This window comes from Thunnus maccoyii, chromosome 21 (assembly GCF_910596095.1).
Source record: "Thunnus maccoyii chromosome 21, fThuMac1.1, whole genome shotgun sequence".
NCBI lineage: Eukaryota > Metazoa > Chordata > Actinopteri > Scombriformes > Scombridae > Thunnus > Thunnus maccoyii.
In genome coordinates, this window is record NC_056553.1 from 14089071 (window position 1) to 14106140 (window position 17070).

At 42.1% G+C, this 17070-nt stretch overlaps 1 protein-coding gene across 1 annotated transcript in view; it reads left to right on the plus strand.

The window, feature by feature from the left end:
* kcnb2b (potassium voltage-gated channel subfamily B member 2b) overlaps positions 1–17070 on the plus strand; it is an 80108-nt gene that overhangs the window by 1435 nt on the left and 61603 nt on the right. Inside the window, exon 2 of the mRNA XM_042398614.1 lies at positions 4–718. Within this exon, the coding sequence (XP_042254548.1) occupies positions 134–718 (585 nt within the window). The 5' untranslated portion in view covers positions 4–133. The remainder of the gene's footprint in view (positions 1–3; positions 719–17070) is intronic.

Sequence of the window (17070 nt, forward strand, 5' to 3'; positions counted from 1 at the left end):
CAGCCATGGAGGGACTTGCCTAAAGAGGATCCAACATAACTCAGATTTTTAGACTTTTTTTTTTCTATTTTCTTCTTTTCTTTCTTAACATCTTCCCAGTCAAGTCTCCCTCCCTCTGGCCTTTTCCATCACCATGGCTGAGAAGCTTGGACCAGCAGGGCTCAAGCCCACCAACATCCGAACCCCTAACTCCCTTCCCCCAGAACCTATCGACATCATCCGCACCAAAGCCCGCTCCCGCCGAGTTCGCCTTAACGTTGGGGGTCTGAACCATGAGGTCTTGTGGCGGACTCTGGACCGGCTACCTAGGACCCGACTCGGCAAGCTCCGAGACTGCAACACCCATGAGTCCCTGATGGAAGTGTGCGACGACTACAGCCTGAATGAAAACGAATACTTCTTTGACCGGCACCCGGGGGCCTTCACCTCCATTCTGAACTTTTACCGAACCGGCAAGTTACACATGATGGAGGAGATGTGCGCCCTTTCTTTTGGCCAGGAGTTAGACTACTGGGGGATCGATGAGATCTACCTGGAGTCCTGCTGCCAGGCCCGTTATCACCAGAAAAAGGAGCAGATGAATGAGGAGCTGCGGAGGGAGGCAGAGACAATGAGGGAAAGGGAGGGAGAGGGAGAGTTTGATAACACCTGCTGCCCAGACAAGAGGAAGAAGCTGTGGGATCTCCTGGAGAAGCCCAGCTCTTCAGTTGCTGCCAAGGTAGGGAACTGAAACTGGAAGTGTGATCGCACCGCCCCCATCTCACATTTCCTGTTCACTGTCAAAGCCGAGCACCCTGCCCGGATCATAACACATTACAGGCACACTTATTAAAGGCCTACTCCCACCTGTAAAAATAATCATGAGTTCATCAATTTGAATCTTAAACACGCGTGTATTGTACTCTTATTAGGTGTTTTCTTGTGCCATCTGCCTGTTTTCCATCTTTGTAAGCGACAACAGTATTCAGGGGTGGATTGGTTACAGGGAAAGCTGCAGTGTTTGTGTAATTATTTGTTTGGATGTAATAGAAAAAAAAAGAGAATATGCGGATTGTAGGTTGACGTGTGGTGTATATATCTCAAGACAAATAACGCTCATATCAGGGTAAAGTGAAATTCACAGTTATGGCACTGATAAATTAGTCATGGAATCACTGCAGGAGCCAGATTTAGACTCCATTTGCTTTGACAAAATAATTGGTACGTGTGTCAGCATCTAGTGTTGCTTTCCTAGTCGGATGAAGTATGTCAGTGTAGACCAGATCCGTCAATGACTTGTGACAGGGCACATCTCTGGGAGGGAACTGTGCAAGTCTCTTCTCTCGTCTAGTGCTATTATGTGTCAGTCTTACTCACTGATTGCGTGCACCGGATCTGGATCCAACTGTGAGTTGGCGAAGTGACAGGATGATGTCAAAAGTTTGTTGCAGGTGTATCGATGAAGCCGTTTACTATATTTAATTTGAGCTCATTTATCCGAGAACTGAGGTAGTCATAAGTGCTTCTCTCTTCTTCCCACGTACCACATGCTTAGAAAAACTGCTGCATCAGTCACATACAGTTCGCGTTCGCTCCCTGAATCAACATGATAAATCTTACAGAAATTAGATAATTGTGTCGCAATGTCAAGGCTGTCCCTGGTGAAATGATGACATCTCTTTCAACTCCCCCTCCTCCTCCATCTCATTGCATCCCCGCTCTGACTCAGTCCTCAATTAGGTAGGTCAACCTTGATGAAATCCAATCACTGGTAATTTACGTTAGGTCTCCAGTATCCTGATCTCATCATTGGGCGGTGCAGGCCAGGGCTGGCCAGGATTATATTCCATGTCAGAGGATCATAAACACAAGGTCCTGTGTGTGACCAACATCATAACCTGATGTGCTGTACGTGCTGTGTGCCCTGATGGAAAGGATGTTTTCAGCCCATTGTGCCTTGTGCTTTTAAAATGTCAAAAAATATGGTAATGACACTGAATATATAAGGTTCAGGATCTACTATATGACTTCTAAAAAGGAGTACTGATTCTGTTTACCCCTACTTCATTTATTATATCAGGATGGCTTGTTTTCCCTGAATCAACTAGTGATTTATAATTGACAAGGATCCCGCCTCAGCTTAATAATTGTATTCAGTCTCGGCAAGGAAGCTGTATATCACATGAATCAATTATAAGGAGGCTGCCAATATCTAATTTAAGGCAAACTCAGGTGACAGTGGCGGGGTAATTTGATCCGCTGTGCGATTTTTAAAGTGATTTACCTCTTCAGTGCAGTCCCCCTGTTCTCCAGACATATCTCAGTATTGCTGACCTGTTCACTTTCATGTGGGGGGAAGCCTGTGAGACCTTAAAGGGAAATCCCACCCTAATTCAAATTGCATTGACATTCTGCTGAGTGCTTTTCGAGGAGATCTTGAACGTGACTTTAATGGTTCAGCCCTGTGATCGTGCTAAGGTTATTCACAGCTGAAAGTACCTTTGGAAATAGGCTGCCAGGGCTGCTCGACTGTCAGATGACTGCTCCCCGAGGTCAGGGAAGCCTTTTATAGGGCACGAGCCATGCAGTGAGAACCCTTGAAAGCCCTTGACCAAGAAAATGCCATTATTAGGCTGGTACACAGCCATGTGCTATACAAAGCAACCTGAGCCCTTACACACATTCTCTCCTTCCTCTTTTTTTTCTCTCATCCTTTTTCTTCCTCCCTTACTCAACCTTAATCAGATATTAGAGCCCAGTCTCCTGATGCATGGCACCTATGGCTCTCTCTGCCCTTAAGTAAAGGTTAAGCATGAGAGGACTGACCTTTTCAGCAGGGTCAATTTAAGCTAGGATTACATTCATCAGCGGTAACAGTAGCACATGCTTTGGGAGAATGGGCAAACTCTCACACAATGGGGAGAGATAGAGACCAAGTAGACATTGTGCCAGGAAAACCGTCCTCCACAACTAGTGAAGGAGGCAAGGTAGTGAAAGAGATAGTGGTAGAGGAAAGCCCTGAGAGAGAGTGATGTAACATGTGCAGTCATGTAAGTTACGCCTCTGGGTGCTGAGCTGGATGTTTGCAAACCTTTCCCAATGAATAATGAATGAAATGGTCAAAACAAAGAGGACACTGCTAATGCAGTGGCTTCTCTGTGTTACTGCGTGATTTTTGGTTGAGTGCCTTGTCATGTGAGGGGGAGTTATTTTATGTCCAGTTCTATCTAGCGCTTGGCTTGGCTTGGTACAGGGGAGGGTCCAGGGGGAAAAGTAAGAAGTTCACATCGCATTAAGCCCCACCACAAGCTCTTGTACACCTGCAATATCCTCAGTTTGGGAAATGTAACTGAACATAAATGTTTAAAAATGAAACTGCAGACATTACTCACCAAAAAAAGATTAAAGTCGCATCAACAGCAACAGCTGGGAGCCTCTTTCTTAAGGGGTTGAGTGGTTCAGCTAGTAGTATCTCCACAGTTCATAGCCACTGGTAAAAGACTGTCATGTGCTACTAAATTATGTAAGATTAGAGTGGCAATCATGTTTTGAAAAAATAAATCAGATGTATGTTTCCATTGTTTCCTTACCGTAGGCTATAATTTCTATTAATCCAGTAGAATGCGTCATCTTTGATATTGAGCCAGAAGGATTTGTGCTGTCCTGACCCTCTTTTGTTTACAATGAGTCACGGGTGTAGTTGTACAGCAAATACACTTAGCACAAGCTCATGCAAGGAAGCCCTATCCAAATTGTTGAACTGCTTTAAGGAGTTTGTTACAGCATACAGAATCACTGTGAAATTTGCTTTTATATTTCCCTGTGTAAATTTATTACCATTGCCAATAATCATTCCTGAAATGACAGATCTCGGTGTGTAAAACTTGCAGATGTAGTTTCTAACCTGCCTATATTTTTCCACTGGAGGTATATTTTGTCAGCGTGGTGGGAAATGTGATTAGATGCCTCAGACAAATTTTTTTCTGTGTTCAGAAAAACAGAGCGGTACACAGAAAATTGTGTAATAAATATCCACGCTTCACCAAGTGTTTGCTACCCCACTAGTGATTTAGTGAGAGCTTCAGCATTAACATATGACTCAGGCTGTGTTCCTGGGTTCATAGATGAATGCTAATAGTTTACATGGATGCTTACAGTACTCAGTCTATAGTTTGTGATTTACAAGAGCAGCATCTTTTTATTTTGATTTGCGTCCATGCAAAGCTTCAGGATAGGCTTTTCTGAATATTAACAATATAAAATATTAAAGCTGTAATACACTGATCGCTCTAAGAGAAGAAACATTTCACTGTTTAGGTTTTCTTCACTTTAGAGTCCATTCAATCTGGACAGCCCTGGAAAATAATGGCTGAGGATTCAGAGCATTTTAAAGAGATCAATGTTCCCACATGCCAGACATTTCAAGTTGGGTTTTTTTTTATCTCCCCCCCTCCCTAAATCAGCCATGTTCAGCTCTGTCTTTGCTCCTAATGTAGATGTGCACCATTACTCTTTTCTTTATCTAATAAGCCAGTCTAGCTAGTGGGAATGCTAAGCAAGGCCTGCATGGGCATAGTCTAGTGCTGTTTGGTCCTCCCACGCTTAGACACAGCCAAAGTCAGTCCACCATAGACACTGTTGTTGATGAAGATGACACAATGTGAGGAAACTGTGGCATAATAAGGTACTGTAACAGACACCTCAAATGCCAATCTTTGTGAATGTCAGTACTGTCATCTGTCTAGAAGCAGTGCACCAGCGAATGCACAATACACAGTGTTCATTTTTGTTTGTTGACTCATCAAGTTCTTCATAGAATCCCGGTTATGTGACACAGCAGAAGTGACAACATTAATGCACAGCTTAAAGTGAGACAGGTGAAAATTCAATTAGGACGCTGCTGTACTGTAACCTCACAGCACTTGGAGCTGTTGTTTCAGATCACTGCAGACAGCCTCTTACTCTCCATCCATCTGCTTCCTTCCAGGCTTTTACATCACTAAAGAAAGTGTTTGGCCTTGTGTGTATATCGATGTAGTTTCTGATAGTGGGTGAGTCAAAGATGAAGGGTGGTGGGGGTCGGGGAAAGTGAGGGAGAGGCCTCTAGTCAGCATTAAGTCCAATGTTCTCCATTCGCCCCTGGGTCAAATTCAAGCAGCAGGTCCGCTTCCTTGTGTTTCATTATTATCCTTTTATCTCTGCATGAATTGCGGTGGGTCTTCAGAAGGTTAAATCAATAGGCATTGACATTTTATGGATCAAATGTTCTCAGCTTGTTGGGTAAATGGATTTTAGTTACTTTTTTTCCCTTATTTTGTGAAAAGCCTGCCCGCTGGATGTTGACCTTGACTGTAGTAGCCCTTTGAAAGCAGATTTTGGTTTCCAGTCATAATTCAGAAGCATATTTTATTGTTTCCCAAGTCAGTTATTTATTTCAAGGTGATGCTGCTGTGCAAGTTGATAATAAACTCTGATCTGTATGAGTTATTATTATACTACATTATCTTATTTGGCCTTTAACAAGTTATCAGGATGCATTACAAGAGTGCAGGAGTGGAGATTGTCATTTAGGTAGAGTACACCTTCTCCCTTCCTGCAGTCTCCCGGTTACATAAGCCTTCCACTAGGCCTCTAATCAGTACAGCCTAGCATTTAGGCACCAGCACCTAAATCCTCTTTACCCCGCAATCATAATCAGATAAGAGAGAACCTCCTAGATTACAGGTGGCATGAGTTCTTATAGTCTCTGCATGGGCAGAGGCAGCAGCATGTATCATCTGGATGTTCCAGGTCACACTTTAACCCAGCCCCCTTGTCTTCATAAGTCACCTGCAACATTAAGATTACCTTACGTTGAAATTGATGTTATAATGTTCAGTTCAGAAATATTAGAAGATATTAGGGGTAAAAGAAAAATGAAATCTTCACAGGCTCTTTAGATGGCTACTGCTAACTAACAAGCTTCTCCTGTGCTCATTTCTGTTCTTCAAATTGTACTCTTGTGTCAGTTTCATCTACAAAGAATAGCTCCAATTTGCTGTTAAGATGCGCCCTCTATTGTTTTCATGAAAAGTGTCTCATTTGTTGTATATACAGTGAATACTCGCCATTTACTCACTCTAAACATGAATTTCCTCATATGGACAACAAACTGCACTAGTGTTGTAAGCAGTGGATAGAGCACTTTCCACTCTCCACAGTTTTGTTAGTGTTGTTTGAATTTATAGTTATGTTACCAAGCAGCAAATATCAACTTTCATAACAATAGCATTCTGTGTGTTCATTAGAACTGGGGCATTTGCTGATAGGGCAATGTTACCTGACTGTAAGATAGTAAAATCACTTTAAAAGCTATGAAATGATGCCTTTTAGCTGAAGATGTAGGATCAGATCTGTTTACATTCAGTGAATTTACACCCAAGCTGTGGGTGCATTTGATTTCTGCTGATAGTGTTGATGGACCACTCTGTGAATAAAAATAGAAATGTGCTGTATGTGACAAATGATACTCAAGGGGAGCATTAAATCAACCGTTAATCACACAAAAGCATTTTTAAATTTAAATGCTCTAAAAACTGTGCTGGTGTCAGATTATCTCCCACTCTTAAGAGGCCGACTAGATCTCATTTGGGTTATTACAGCAGAGGTATTCTAAGGTCATATTTAAAATGAAGAGGAGATTAGGACACTGCAGCCCTTTATTGATCTAAATAAAGCTTTGTATCTGTAGAGTTTCACCTGCATGGTTGAAAGGGAACATTTGAAGTGGAGAGGAAATTGTTGAGAGAAAGCTATTGATGCTGCTGACCCCGAAAATTCATCCACCTCAGTGTTGAAATCACGCTGTTGTACTTTTTTTTTTTTTTATCATTTCAGTACTCGCTGATCAGTGTGTGAGGTAATTGCAAAACACACATCCATCCTCTTCTCTCTTTTTGCTTTGCTTTGCACAAATAACCCACTGCTGCTTTCTTCAATTTTCATGATTACCAGTGGGAACATTCATGCAGAGGAATTACACTCTTGATGCAGCTCAGTGGCAATGGTGTCCCAAAAGAGCCTGCTGGTCTGTCTTAGGGCTTATTGCGCTTGACCATGCACATATGATGACATAATTAAGGGAAACTCATGAGGCATGACAAATGCACACTATGCTATCCGCACAGTTTGAGGACTAGAGAAGGGAGAGAACAACAGGCAGAATTGGGTTTAGTGGAACTTCAGTAGAACAAGCAAAACTCTCTTTAGCGCAAGTCTAGTATAAACAACATGGCCAATACAAGCCAAGGCTAATGAGTGGCCAGATGGTATGAGAAGCCTGATGGCTGAAGTCTCATTAGTAATTCTACTGTTATATATTTTCTAACTGAACAATACTCATATGACATAGGGGCTGCAATGATTATTTTCATTATCAATTGAGCTGTGAATTATCATCACCTATAGAAGGTCAGAAAGGTCAGCTGCTCTTAATCTCCCAGACCCCAAGGCAAGTCTTTGAATCGCTTGTTTTGTCCGACCAACAGCACAAAACTCAAAGATGTTCAGTTTACAATGATTTGAATCAGAGAAAAACTGCACATCTGCACATTTTAGAAGCTGGAACTAACAAATGTTTGGCTTTTTGTCTTTATGAATGACTGAAATGATTGATTTCTGTTACTCAACCAATCAGTAAATAAAAAACAATGCCACATGCCCACCACATACAGCACATGTGTGAAAGCATTTGTTGCTCTATCATCAGCATTATTATCTTTCCTTGGCCTACCAATTCTTGTTACACACTTTTTATAAGTTGCACACATAATGCCTGTTCAGTCTGCAAAAAGTCCAAGAAATGTAAAATTACAAAAAGCCTCAGGTCTGAGCACCATCAAAGCGAGACATAAATCCCACTGAAGGCTGGGAGTGGCTGCGGACCAGCAGCGAGCAGCAGCGCTGGCTGGCACTGCCAGCTTGAGTGACACTCTGGGTAAGAGGCTAATGTGTCCCTTCCTCCTCCCGCCTTAATCTCTTCCCTGTCCTCCTGCTCATTGCCTCCACCAGCGTTGCCTCTTTTGAGCTTTTGCTCACCCTGTCTTCAGTTGTTTTCCTAGTCCCAGAGGGTATCAGAAATCGGGGGCGGTGGAGAGAGGACAGGGGCTAAAGGAGAGTGATCTTTATAAACGCTATGAATACTGGGTATCTATTACGTCCTTCAGTGATCCCCTCTTTCACACAGACACACACACACACAGCTCACAGCTCACAGCCAGTCTTCCACATCACTACACATGCATACAATAAAACACATATTATGCCCTTGGTAAGCATGGCACACAAGCAGGCGGTCCCATACACACACACACACACACACACACACACACACACACACTTACATCTCTTTATCTGAAAATATTCTTATACTGCTGAGCCAGCTTTCCTTGGGTGCCACAACACAGTCAGTGCCACATCGTTGTCTCCATCACTCTCTCCATGCCATCTCTTTTTCAATATCCTACACCTCGTCTCCTTTCCCTGTTCACCACCCCAGCTCCTTTCATAGCCTCCCTTTACATTACTTTTTTTCTCACCATCGCCAACAACGCTCCATTTCCTCTTATAACTTCCTGTGCCCTTTCATCTCTATGTTCTTTTTTCCCGTCCCCTCCACATTTCTGTCTTCATTTTCCTCACAGGGTGTACGCTGAATTGTGATCCTGCTCACTGCTCCATGTTGGAAGCAGTGATAGAAAGTGCATTGGTATTCATTGTGGGGTTTTTCTACATTTGGCTCTGTATCAGTCATGTTTATGATTCAGCACCACTCGTCAGAGAAGTACTTCCTCAGGTGTCTCCACTTCGTGTTAGCTACCAGAGCTGCAAGCAGCACAGTGGTGCTCTGCTGCTTCTTGATAGAGAAACTGAATGGCTTTACATGCATGGCCAATAAATGCGTAAACCATTCAGGCACCTTGAAAAATGACTAGTGGAGAAACTAAACCAAGTGATGCACATTGAGAATCCTCAGAAAACAAAAGGGATATCCTTTAAAGGCATGGCAGTCTCCTCCAACCAAAGAAAAACCCTCAAAGAAGCTCTTGAGAAGGGAAAAAAAAGGAATGTGTAATCAACTTCATTTTACTTGTTTCCTCGGAAATGCTGTGTTTGTATAGTTTCCATGGTGACCGTGGTGTGCTATGGTGACTTATCGACACCCAGGGAGCAATTCATCTCTATACAGGCTGTGTGAGAGGCAGAGCAGCTGGTACATCAGCCCCCACAACCAACCCATAATGCAAATCTACAGGAAATGCTTTTGCTCTACCTCATGAGCACGTTTTAGGTCTCACTGACTTAAAGTTTCCCTCAGATTACACATTTTTTCAGTTGGATGAAGTGTCTTTAAAAATTTGTCTGTTTGAACAAAATGCTTAAATAGTTCTGACACTGAAATTACCTCTTTTTGTGTAGCGGAGTGTTTGAATGAGTTCAGCACTCGCACAGCTGCTGTGATATGACGAGCGTAAAATACCTTCGTTTTTAATTGCACCAAGATGTAATAATCTGTTCTCCTCTGTTTGAGATTGTCTGAAGAGAAGTGAGAAGCAGGCAAGTTGGGTTTTTGTTTATGTGAAAGAAAGAAAAAAAATGGTGTCTGCCTTTCTGGCGGCCTGGCTCTCCAGACCAATCATAATGTCTCCAGAGCATCAGAACAGAACAGGGACTTGGTTTTGTTAGATAGAAGATGATTAATTAAGAACTTCTGCTCTATGAAGGAGCCTCTGAGGACATACAAGAGAAAAGAGACAGATAGTGCAGATCAGTGGGAGGTTGAAAAGAGTTGAAGCCACTTGTTAGCCAATGCCTAGCGGATACTGGGTGACGAAGCAGAAGCTATTGTGATTGGGTGTTTTATCACCACCACCACCACGCTTTTCCTGTCTTTTTTCCTATTTTAGCTCCTGTGTTGGACAGCCTCCATTTTCATAAACTGTCTTCCCCTCTTTCTCACTTCGCTTTTCTCTCATGTCATCATCACTGTTGGCGTCACTGTGGGCTGTGCTGCCAGCTGTTTACTGTCTCCCTGCACCCCAGGAAGTGACAGAAGAAATTATTATATCGCCTGCTCTTTGTTGTGCATGTGGGCCTCCCATGTCGTCTGCTGAGCCACAGCGGTGCTTCATTGCTGACCACAGTAACTCTGCCTTGCTTGAAATGCTGTGATGCTCCTTAAAATTCGCTTGCTTGTCTACATTTGCTATCCATGCTGAAAAAAGTTAAACAAAAAGTTGCAGTTACAGTTTAATTACAATATTTAACTATTTCTGTGTGTGGCCCAAGGTATTTTTTTCTTGTTTCCACAGTTTTAAAATATGTGCCAAGAAAATCAAACCAAAGCTAACTGAACTAATTTCACTAGTAAAGACAAAATAACATTTATTTCAAGAAAATTGTTATATGGATTTAAAACTAAAATCACCATATTGGATTTCACCGGGTCAGGTTTTGCTCATTTTAAGAAAAAAAGAGAAAATCTGTTTAAATCACTAAATTCAACAGTTCCTCTGGCAGCAGGGTTCCTGTTACTCAAACCTTTCTGCAACCCAGAGGTCATAGATTTAACCCCGGCAAAAGCTAATGTTTGAAATGCGAGCCAAAAATGAATGGCTTTATAAACTCTATTCATCCCGCTCTTCCTATGTCATTTAGTTTTCACCCAAGCCACTCATAAAATCAGTAAATCTGTCATACACATCACTAAACAGGCTGTCAACTGGAACTGTCCATCTGTGTGTCTAGTCAGGCGAGGTGACAAGAGGCATTGATACAACCGTTTAGCACTCCAGTGTGATTGTAATCAGCTTACTGCCACTGGAGACAAGAACCCGGCTAGCCAGAGGGCGTGCAGGGACGAAGACGCACACTCATACCATGTGACCCGTGTCAATGTCAGGGAACCAAGCAGTAGGTCAAAGGATCAGCGTCTGACACACCTGAAAGGTCACACCGGCTTAGTGGTTTTCGCTGGTGTGTATACAGATGTGGGTTTCGTCCACCGTCTGTACTGTAGGTGAACATTTGAAATGTGTGTGTGTCTTGAAAGTTAAAAGAGACTCTCTGAACCTCTTGAGAAGAGTTGTCAGACACGTCACAGCACAAATTTCCTCGGTGTTCGTATGGGGTACTGCCAGGTAAAAAAAAAAAAAAAAAAAAGGGTCCGTCTTCCATCACTGCAGGATCAGGGAAGATTTTTGTCTGCTGGGTGTTGACATTTTGTAGAAGCCTTGCCAATCGATAGGTATTGACCGGTGCGCTGAAAGGCCCACCTGTCTCATTTTATTTCACAGCACAGGGCTGTGTACTATGTACAGTGCAAGTGTCATCTGAGAAACAGGAGAAGCCTGCTATAGTCGTACCAATTTCTGATATTTGCTGTTTCACTCCCTCGGCTGCAGATGATATCATGCATTTATGTCTGGATTATTTTTCTGAATGTGCTACTTTTACAGCAGCACACCTCTTCTTCTTTACACCTGCTGTGATTCACTCTCACTGGTTCTTTTTATGTCCTTCTATGATTATCCTCATCTCTTTTGTGAAATCTGCTTCCTCGCCTCCTCTTCTTTACCCTTCATCTTACCCTAGTATGCTCCAATCATACACCCTTGCTCCCAAATCACTCCTTTCCTCTTCAGTCTGCTCTTCCTCCTTTCCAGACAATCTTTCATACAAACCTTTATGGAGCTTCTCTACCTATTTTTCTTTAATTTGCCATGTGCTACTTTAAAATTAGCCTAACCCATAGTGCATCTGAGTTCTTCCCAGCAACCGTACTTACCAGTGCCGGCCAAAGTTTCTGGCCCTAGCCCAGCTAAAGATTTTTGAAGTATACTTGCTTCGCAATAAATCCCCCTTAAGTAGCGACAGTATCTAAAGGCCACCTAGCATTCTTAAGCATCCCTAGTTTTCGCCCCCTGTTCCAAGATAATGAATAAGGTGTCTGAAAGCGAATAACAATACTAATGTTGATGGATGACTGTTGATACAAGGCAAAGTAGCACCAGACTCTGTCACATTTCCAGTGTTGCTATTCTCGCCTTTTGAGTGGTTGCTTTCCCCCGCTATACAGTAAGTAGTCTTGCTCTATTTGAATCACACTAATACCACTTTAAAACTGCATTAATGTTGCTATAAAAAGTCATCTAACGCAACAGATAGACATCATAAAGCTTAGTATTAAAAATGCTTAACACTTGCTGTACTTAGAGGCAGATGCAAAGCTCACCTCTAAAAATACCAACACAGCGGCCAGTCCCTCCACATTATAACACACCGAGCGAGAGTAAACAACAATGTGTAATCATGTGGAGAATATAACCTGAAAAGCTAGATTTTCTCTTCTCTGGCTAGTCTCAGAGAATACTGGAAGAGATTAGAAGGTCTCATTTAAACATATAGCTGCATTGTGAATGGGTAAAGGCTAATGCGGATTATAATGTGAAGCATTAAATCGGGTAAGGCAGTGATTCATCCACCCTTGGACGCATGATTCATCCCCCTCTGTTATTATTTCAATATGTATTTATTCCCTTTCTTCACATGTCACAGCTGATGAAACCCTGGCCTTTAATCTTTGTTAAATTCAGCCGGGAAAATGTGGAATTTTATAAACACGCTTCCAGGGCAATATTTTGGTTGTTTGTGCCTTTGTATGTATGTTTCAGAAGACATACTAATTTAATGTTGAAGCGGTCTCAAGCACACAAGCCTGCATATGCACAGACACCATTGACTGAGGAATGTTATATTCAAGCAAGACAAATCAAAGCCAAAGAAGATAGCATGGTGTCAGTTTCATTTCCATTTCTTACACGACAATTTCACAAATTCTCTTGAAAGATGAGGAGGCAGCTGAAGAGGAAGACAGGGATGCATTAATCAAAAGATTAACATTTATCTGTATTTTCTCTGATGTGTCCGTTTATTTAACGTTAAAAAGCATAATTTTTTTTTGTTTTTGTCTCATTCCTCCGGTTGAGATTCGCCTTTTCATTTATATCTCTGAGTTTACCACCAGATTTACAGGTTTATACAGCTGATGGATCTCCTCAGAGTTGGAGGAATGTGTCTGGAGAAACAGCACACACTTTGGCAGTGGAAAGTTGTGACTGGGGAATGCTGTTTATGTTTAATAGTTTAAAAGTTTAATAAATATTAATTTAAAGATGTTTACCATTTCAGCATGTTTAAGAGGTGCGCAGATTTAATCACGGCAATGTAATGTGTCTTACTGAACGCAAAAAAAAATTTCCACAAATTACTCTTTTCTAATTGAAAGCCCAAGTCTGCCTTCTTGAAAGGATTAACTCTGGTGTAGAGAAGTATAAATCCAGCCTCCTGTCTGTCTGACTGACAGGCAGACACACCCCCAACCTGATGTGCTGCCTGCTACCCTAATCCTCTCCGAGGACACCACAGAGTCTAAGGACAGAAATTAACCTTCCTGTTACGTAGTGTCAGCCGCAACGCTCCGCCTGCCAGTCATCGCGACAGACACGCGCTCATGACGGCGACGACTCAATTAGCATTGCTGCCATATATCAGATTAAGGCTAAACAGGGCCAAAGGCGGGCTCATTAAAACGATTGTCTGTTTGGCTTGTCGAATAGAGGGCCAAGCAGAGGCTTAAATGGGGAGGGTTAGAGTTGCTGAGGGACACTGTGGATTGCCAGGATTCACAGCCTAATCTGGAGCGATTGGCTTCTCTCTGTCTCCGGGCTGAATAAATAAAATCAGAGAAGGGGAGGAGGAACAGGTGGAGGTGGACATAAATGAGTAGTTTTTTTGCTTGACCTTAACAAAAAAGTGTTTTTTTCACAATTTCATTGAAATCTACATTTCAGTCAACATATTAGTTTAGATAATCATTCACTCAGGAAACTAAAGTCTTTTACGCTGTGTGATTTTGGCCTGTCCCAGACGAAAGTCGGGAATTATGAGAGAAACGTGATGAAAATGATGGTCCTAGATCATATTGTGAGAAAAAGCTGCCAATGCCGATTTAGAACTCTGGCGATGAAAAAAAGCCTGAGTCTGAATTTGAGTATACTGCCAAGCTAGCGTAATGCTATTGATAAAAACATTTACCTCAAATTCACTTTGCAAAGTCAGCTTTTCATGTTGCCTTTTTTAGTCTGGCAGCAACAGACTTCAAAGTCACCTCATTCTTCTCTTTTGAGGTTTTTCAACGCACAAAAGTGTCAACGATATGGCCAAAGTTTGTTTACCGATGTGCTACATTTTTAAACATAAGAGTGGCACAGATGAATAACCTAAGTAGATGACGTGGACCTAACCATACTGTATTTACCATCTGAAGATATTGTAGAAATTATTAATCATTTAAAAACATTGTCAGAATAATTCAGGATTTTGCAGTCGGTCTTGAGATGTGGTTCTTCAGACACCAGACACATATTGAGTTTGTGGACATACAAGCCTTCCATTTCTCTTTGGGTATGTGTTTGTTTGTGATAACGAGAGTGTCTTCATGCATGTGTGCCCCCATTTTTTCCTCGTTTTCAGGTAGGGAAGCCTGCATCCCTGCAGAAACAGACTCGCCTTCTCATTGGTCCCCACAGGGCCCTGTACTGAAAGATGCAGAATACGCAGCATGCAGATTACATTAGTGTGCACAGCATACATGTGTGTGTGCGTGCATGACTGTGTAGGAGTGCAAATGCAGCACGCAGCAGCCAGCCATGTAGAACATTGCATGGACAGCATCATGCAAAGCACGTTGCAGGTCAAGCGCTCTGCAGCAAACGTGGAGCTCCGTTCACAAGAATACATTAAATACAGTCTCAATAGAAAATGTCAGACAAATTTCTCTTTAGTTCTTTGCCCTCTAGATTAAACATGTGAGCTAACATTTTGCTGAGACAGTTTTTTTTTCTATGATCTTGGATAATATGATAATAAAATCCTATCAGCCGTAGATATCTGCTCTGCGTTCTGACAAACTCATTTGTATCTAGTAGCACCAGTGAAGCTCTATTCTAAAGGAGAGTTAGTAAGTGAGATATGAAATATTGATAGCTTGGACATTTGCTTGAATTGCAACAAAGTGCTTTCAGACACAAATGGGGAGTTTTGGCAAAAGAAAGCCAAAAGAAAAAAAGAAAAGAAAGATAGGGCAAGGACAGGGAAATTCCATGGAGAGAGGGGTGAGCTACAGTGTGTCAGAGTAACAGACTGTAGCAGTCAGAGGGATAAAAGCCTATTATGAAAAAGTGTGATAGACACAGCTACACAGGGATGGCGCTTTGGTTAAGGCTGTGACTCTGTGACCATAACAGGGAGGCGGCACCAATTGTCAAGACTTTACTGATAGCTTCAGGGCTCGATCCTCTCCTCTCTTCCTGCTTGCAACTACAGCCAGACTGTTTGCTGCTATGTCACACAGAAGACTGAACATTGAAAAACACACAAACAATACAATCAATAGCTCCTAAATATTTCCTAACTCGATTTATTTGATTTTTGGTTCGATCCAAGACTTTAAGCAACATTGCTGTCAAATGAAATAATGTTTTTGTCTATGTAAGCTGGCAACGCCCCCTCTTTCTTGGTAACTGCAGATTGAGATAAATCTTTAATGACCACGTGTATGTTCAGCCCTTGCCTTCAACTGTACCACTCTTTGCAAAGTATATTTTCCGCTCTTGAAATGAAATGTATTGCGGCACAGAATGCTTTTCCACAGCTATGAGTGGATGTACAGTAATCTCCCAGCTTATGCATCCCCCCCTTCTCCACATGAACTCTTTTTCACCTGACCAGTCCTCTGTGTTTGAAGTTCAAAGCTTCAGTTGTACCTTATATCTTTCTGTTTATATATATATGACACCTATTTGTGTTTGACAGGGCATAATGTACTGTAGTAACAAACACAGCCACAGAGCCAAATCAAGGTGTCAGATTCGGTTTAGGACTTTGAAACCGAGCTGTCGTCACATCAGAGAATAAATATTCTGCGATGTGGAGCAGTGACCCGCTGTACCTGCACCTTATTGGTGCTGTGAAACGCATAAATTCCTTAAATTCCTTTTTTTATTCCTCTCATTCCCTTTCTTCATCTCCTTCCAACCTGCTGCTTTATCTTTCTTCCTGCCCTGATGCCAATCCCTTTTTCTGGCCTCTATTTGCTTCCACCCACACACCCACCCACTATCATTCACTCCTCTATCCAGCAGAGAAAACTGCCCTGCATTTTACCTTTCCCCCATGGAGGACACTATTCATATATCATCCCAAATTTTATGTTACATTTGTACTAGCAAGCTAGTTAATTTTTCATGTGACCGTTTTTCTCAACAACACCTGGCACCTGAATTTGTTTTGTCCTGAATGTGACCTCGTGTGATTGTGTGTGCATCGTCTACCACAGAGTGAACTCTGAATGACAAACCCATTGCACGCCACCTAATCTGAAGCCATCGCGTAAGACAATTTAGGCAAATTAGCGAGTGAGCCGTGCGTGCGCCGGTACTAATCTGGCATAAACATAGAGTGAGCTATTTAAAGTTCAGTTTCCACTGCGACAAGTCAAATTTAGCGTAGCTACAGAAGTGTATGGATATCACTTCATCATTCTGATAACTTAATCCCTTCTTTGTGTAGTCATGCTAGAGACAGAGATGGAGGGGATGGAGTTGGAGGTTGGATGGGTGTGAGTGTGTATTAATAAGCTCTTGGAACTCTGGCTGGAGCAGAGCAAAAGGAAAATACCGCATATTTCTGGAGATACTGGAAGGTGATGGAGAGGGAATGTCCATGATGGGCTTTGATGGATGGCAACTTGTGTTTATGCTTCTGGTTAAAACAGATTTTTTGAAACTGTTCAGAGAGAATCGGAAACTTGTCTGAGGTTGAAGTTGAAGCAGCTTCAAAAGAGGCAGAGGGAGTGTTCGCCTCAGATAGTGGGGTGTTTAAACACAAAGTACTCCCACACAACTGCTTCCAAGAAACTGAACTACCCAGTGAAAGTGATGTTTACTTTATTCCAAAATAAACTCTCTGGCTATGGGGGATGTGTGTATAAGT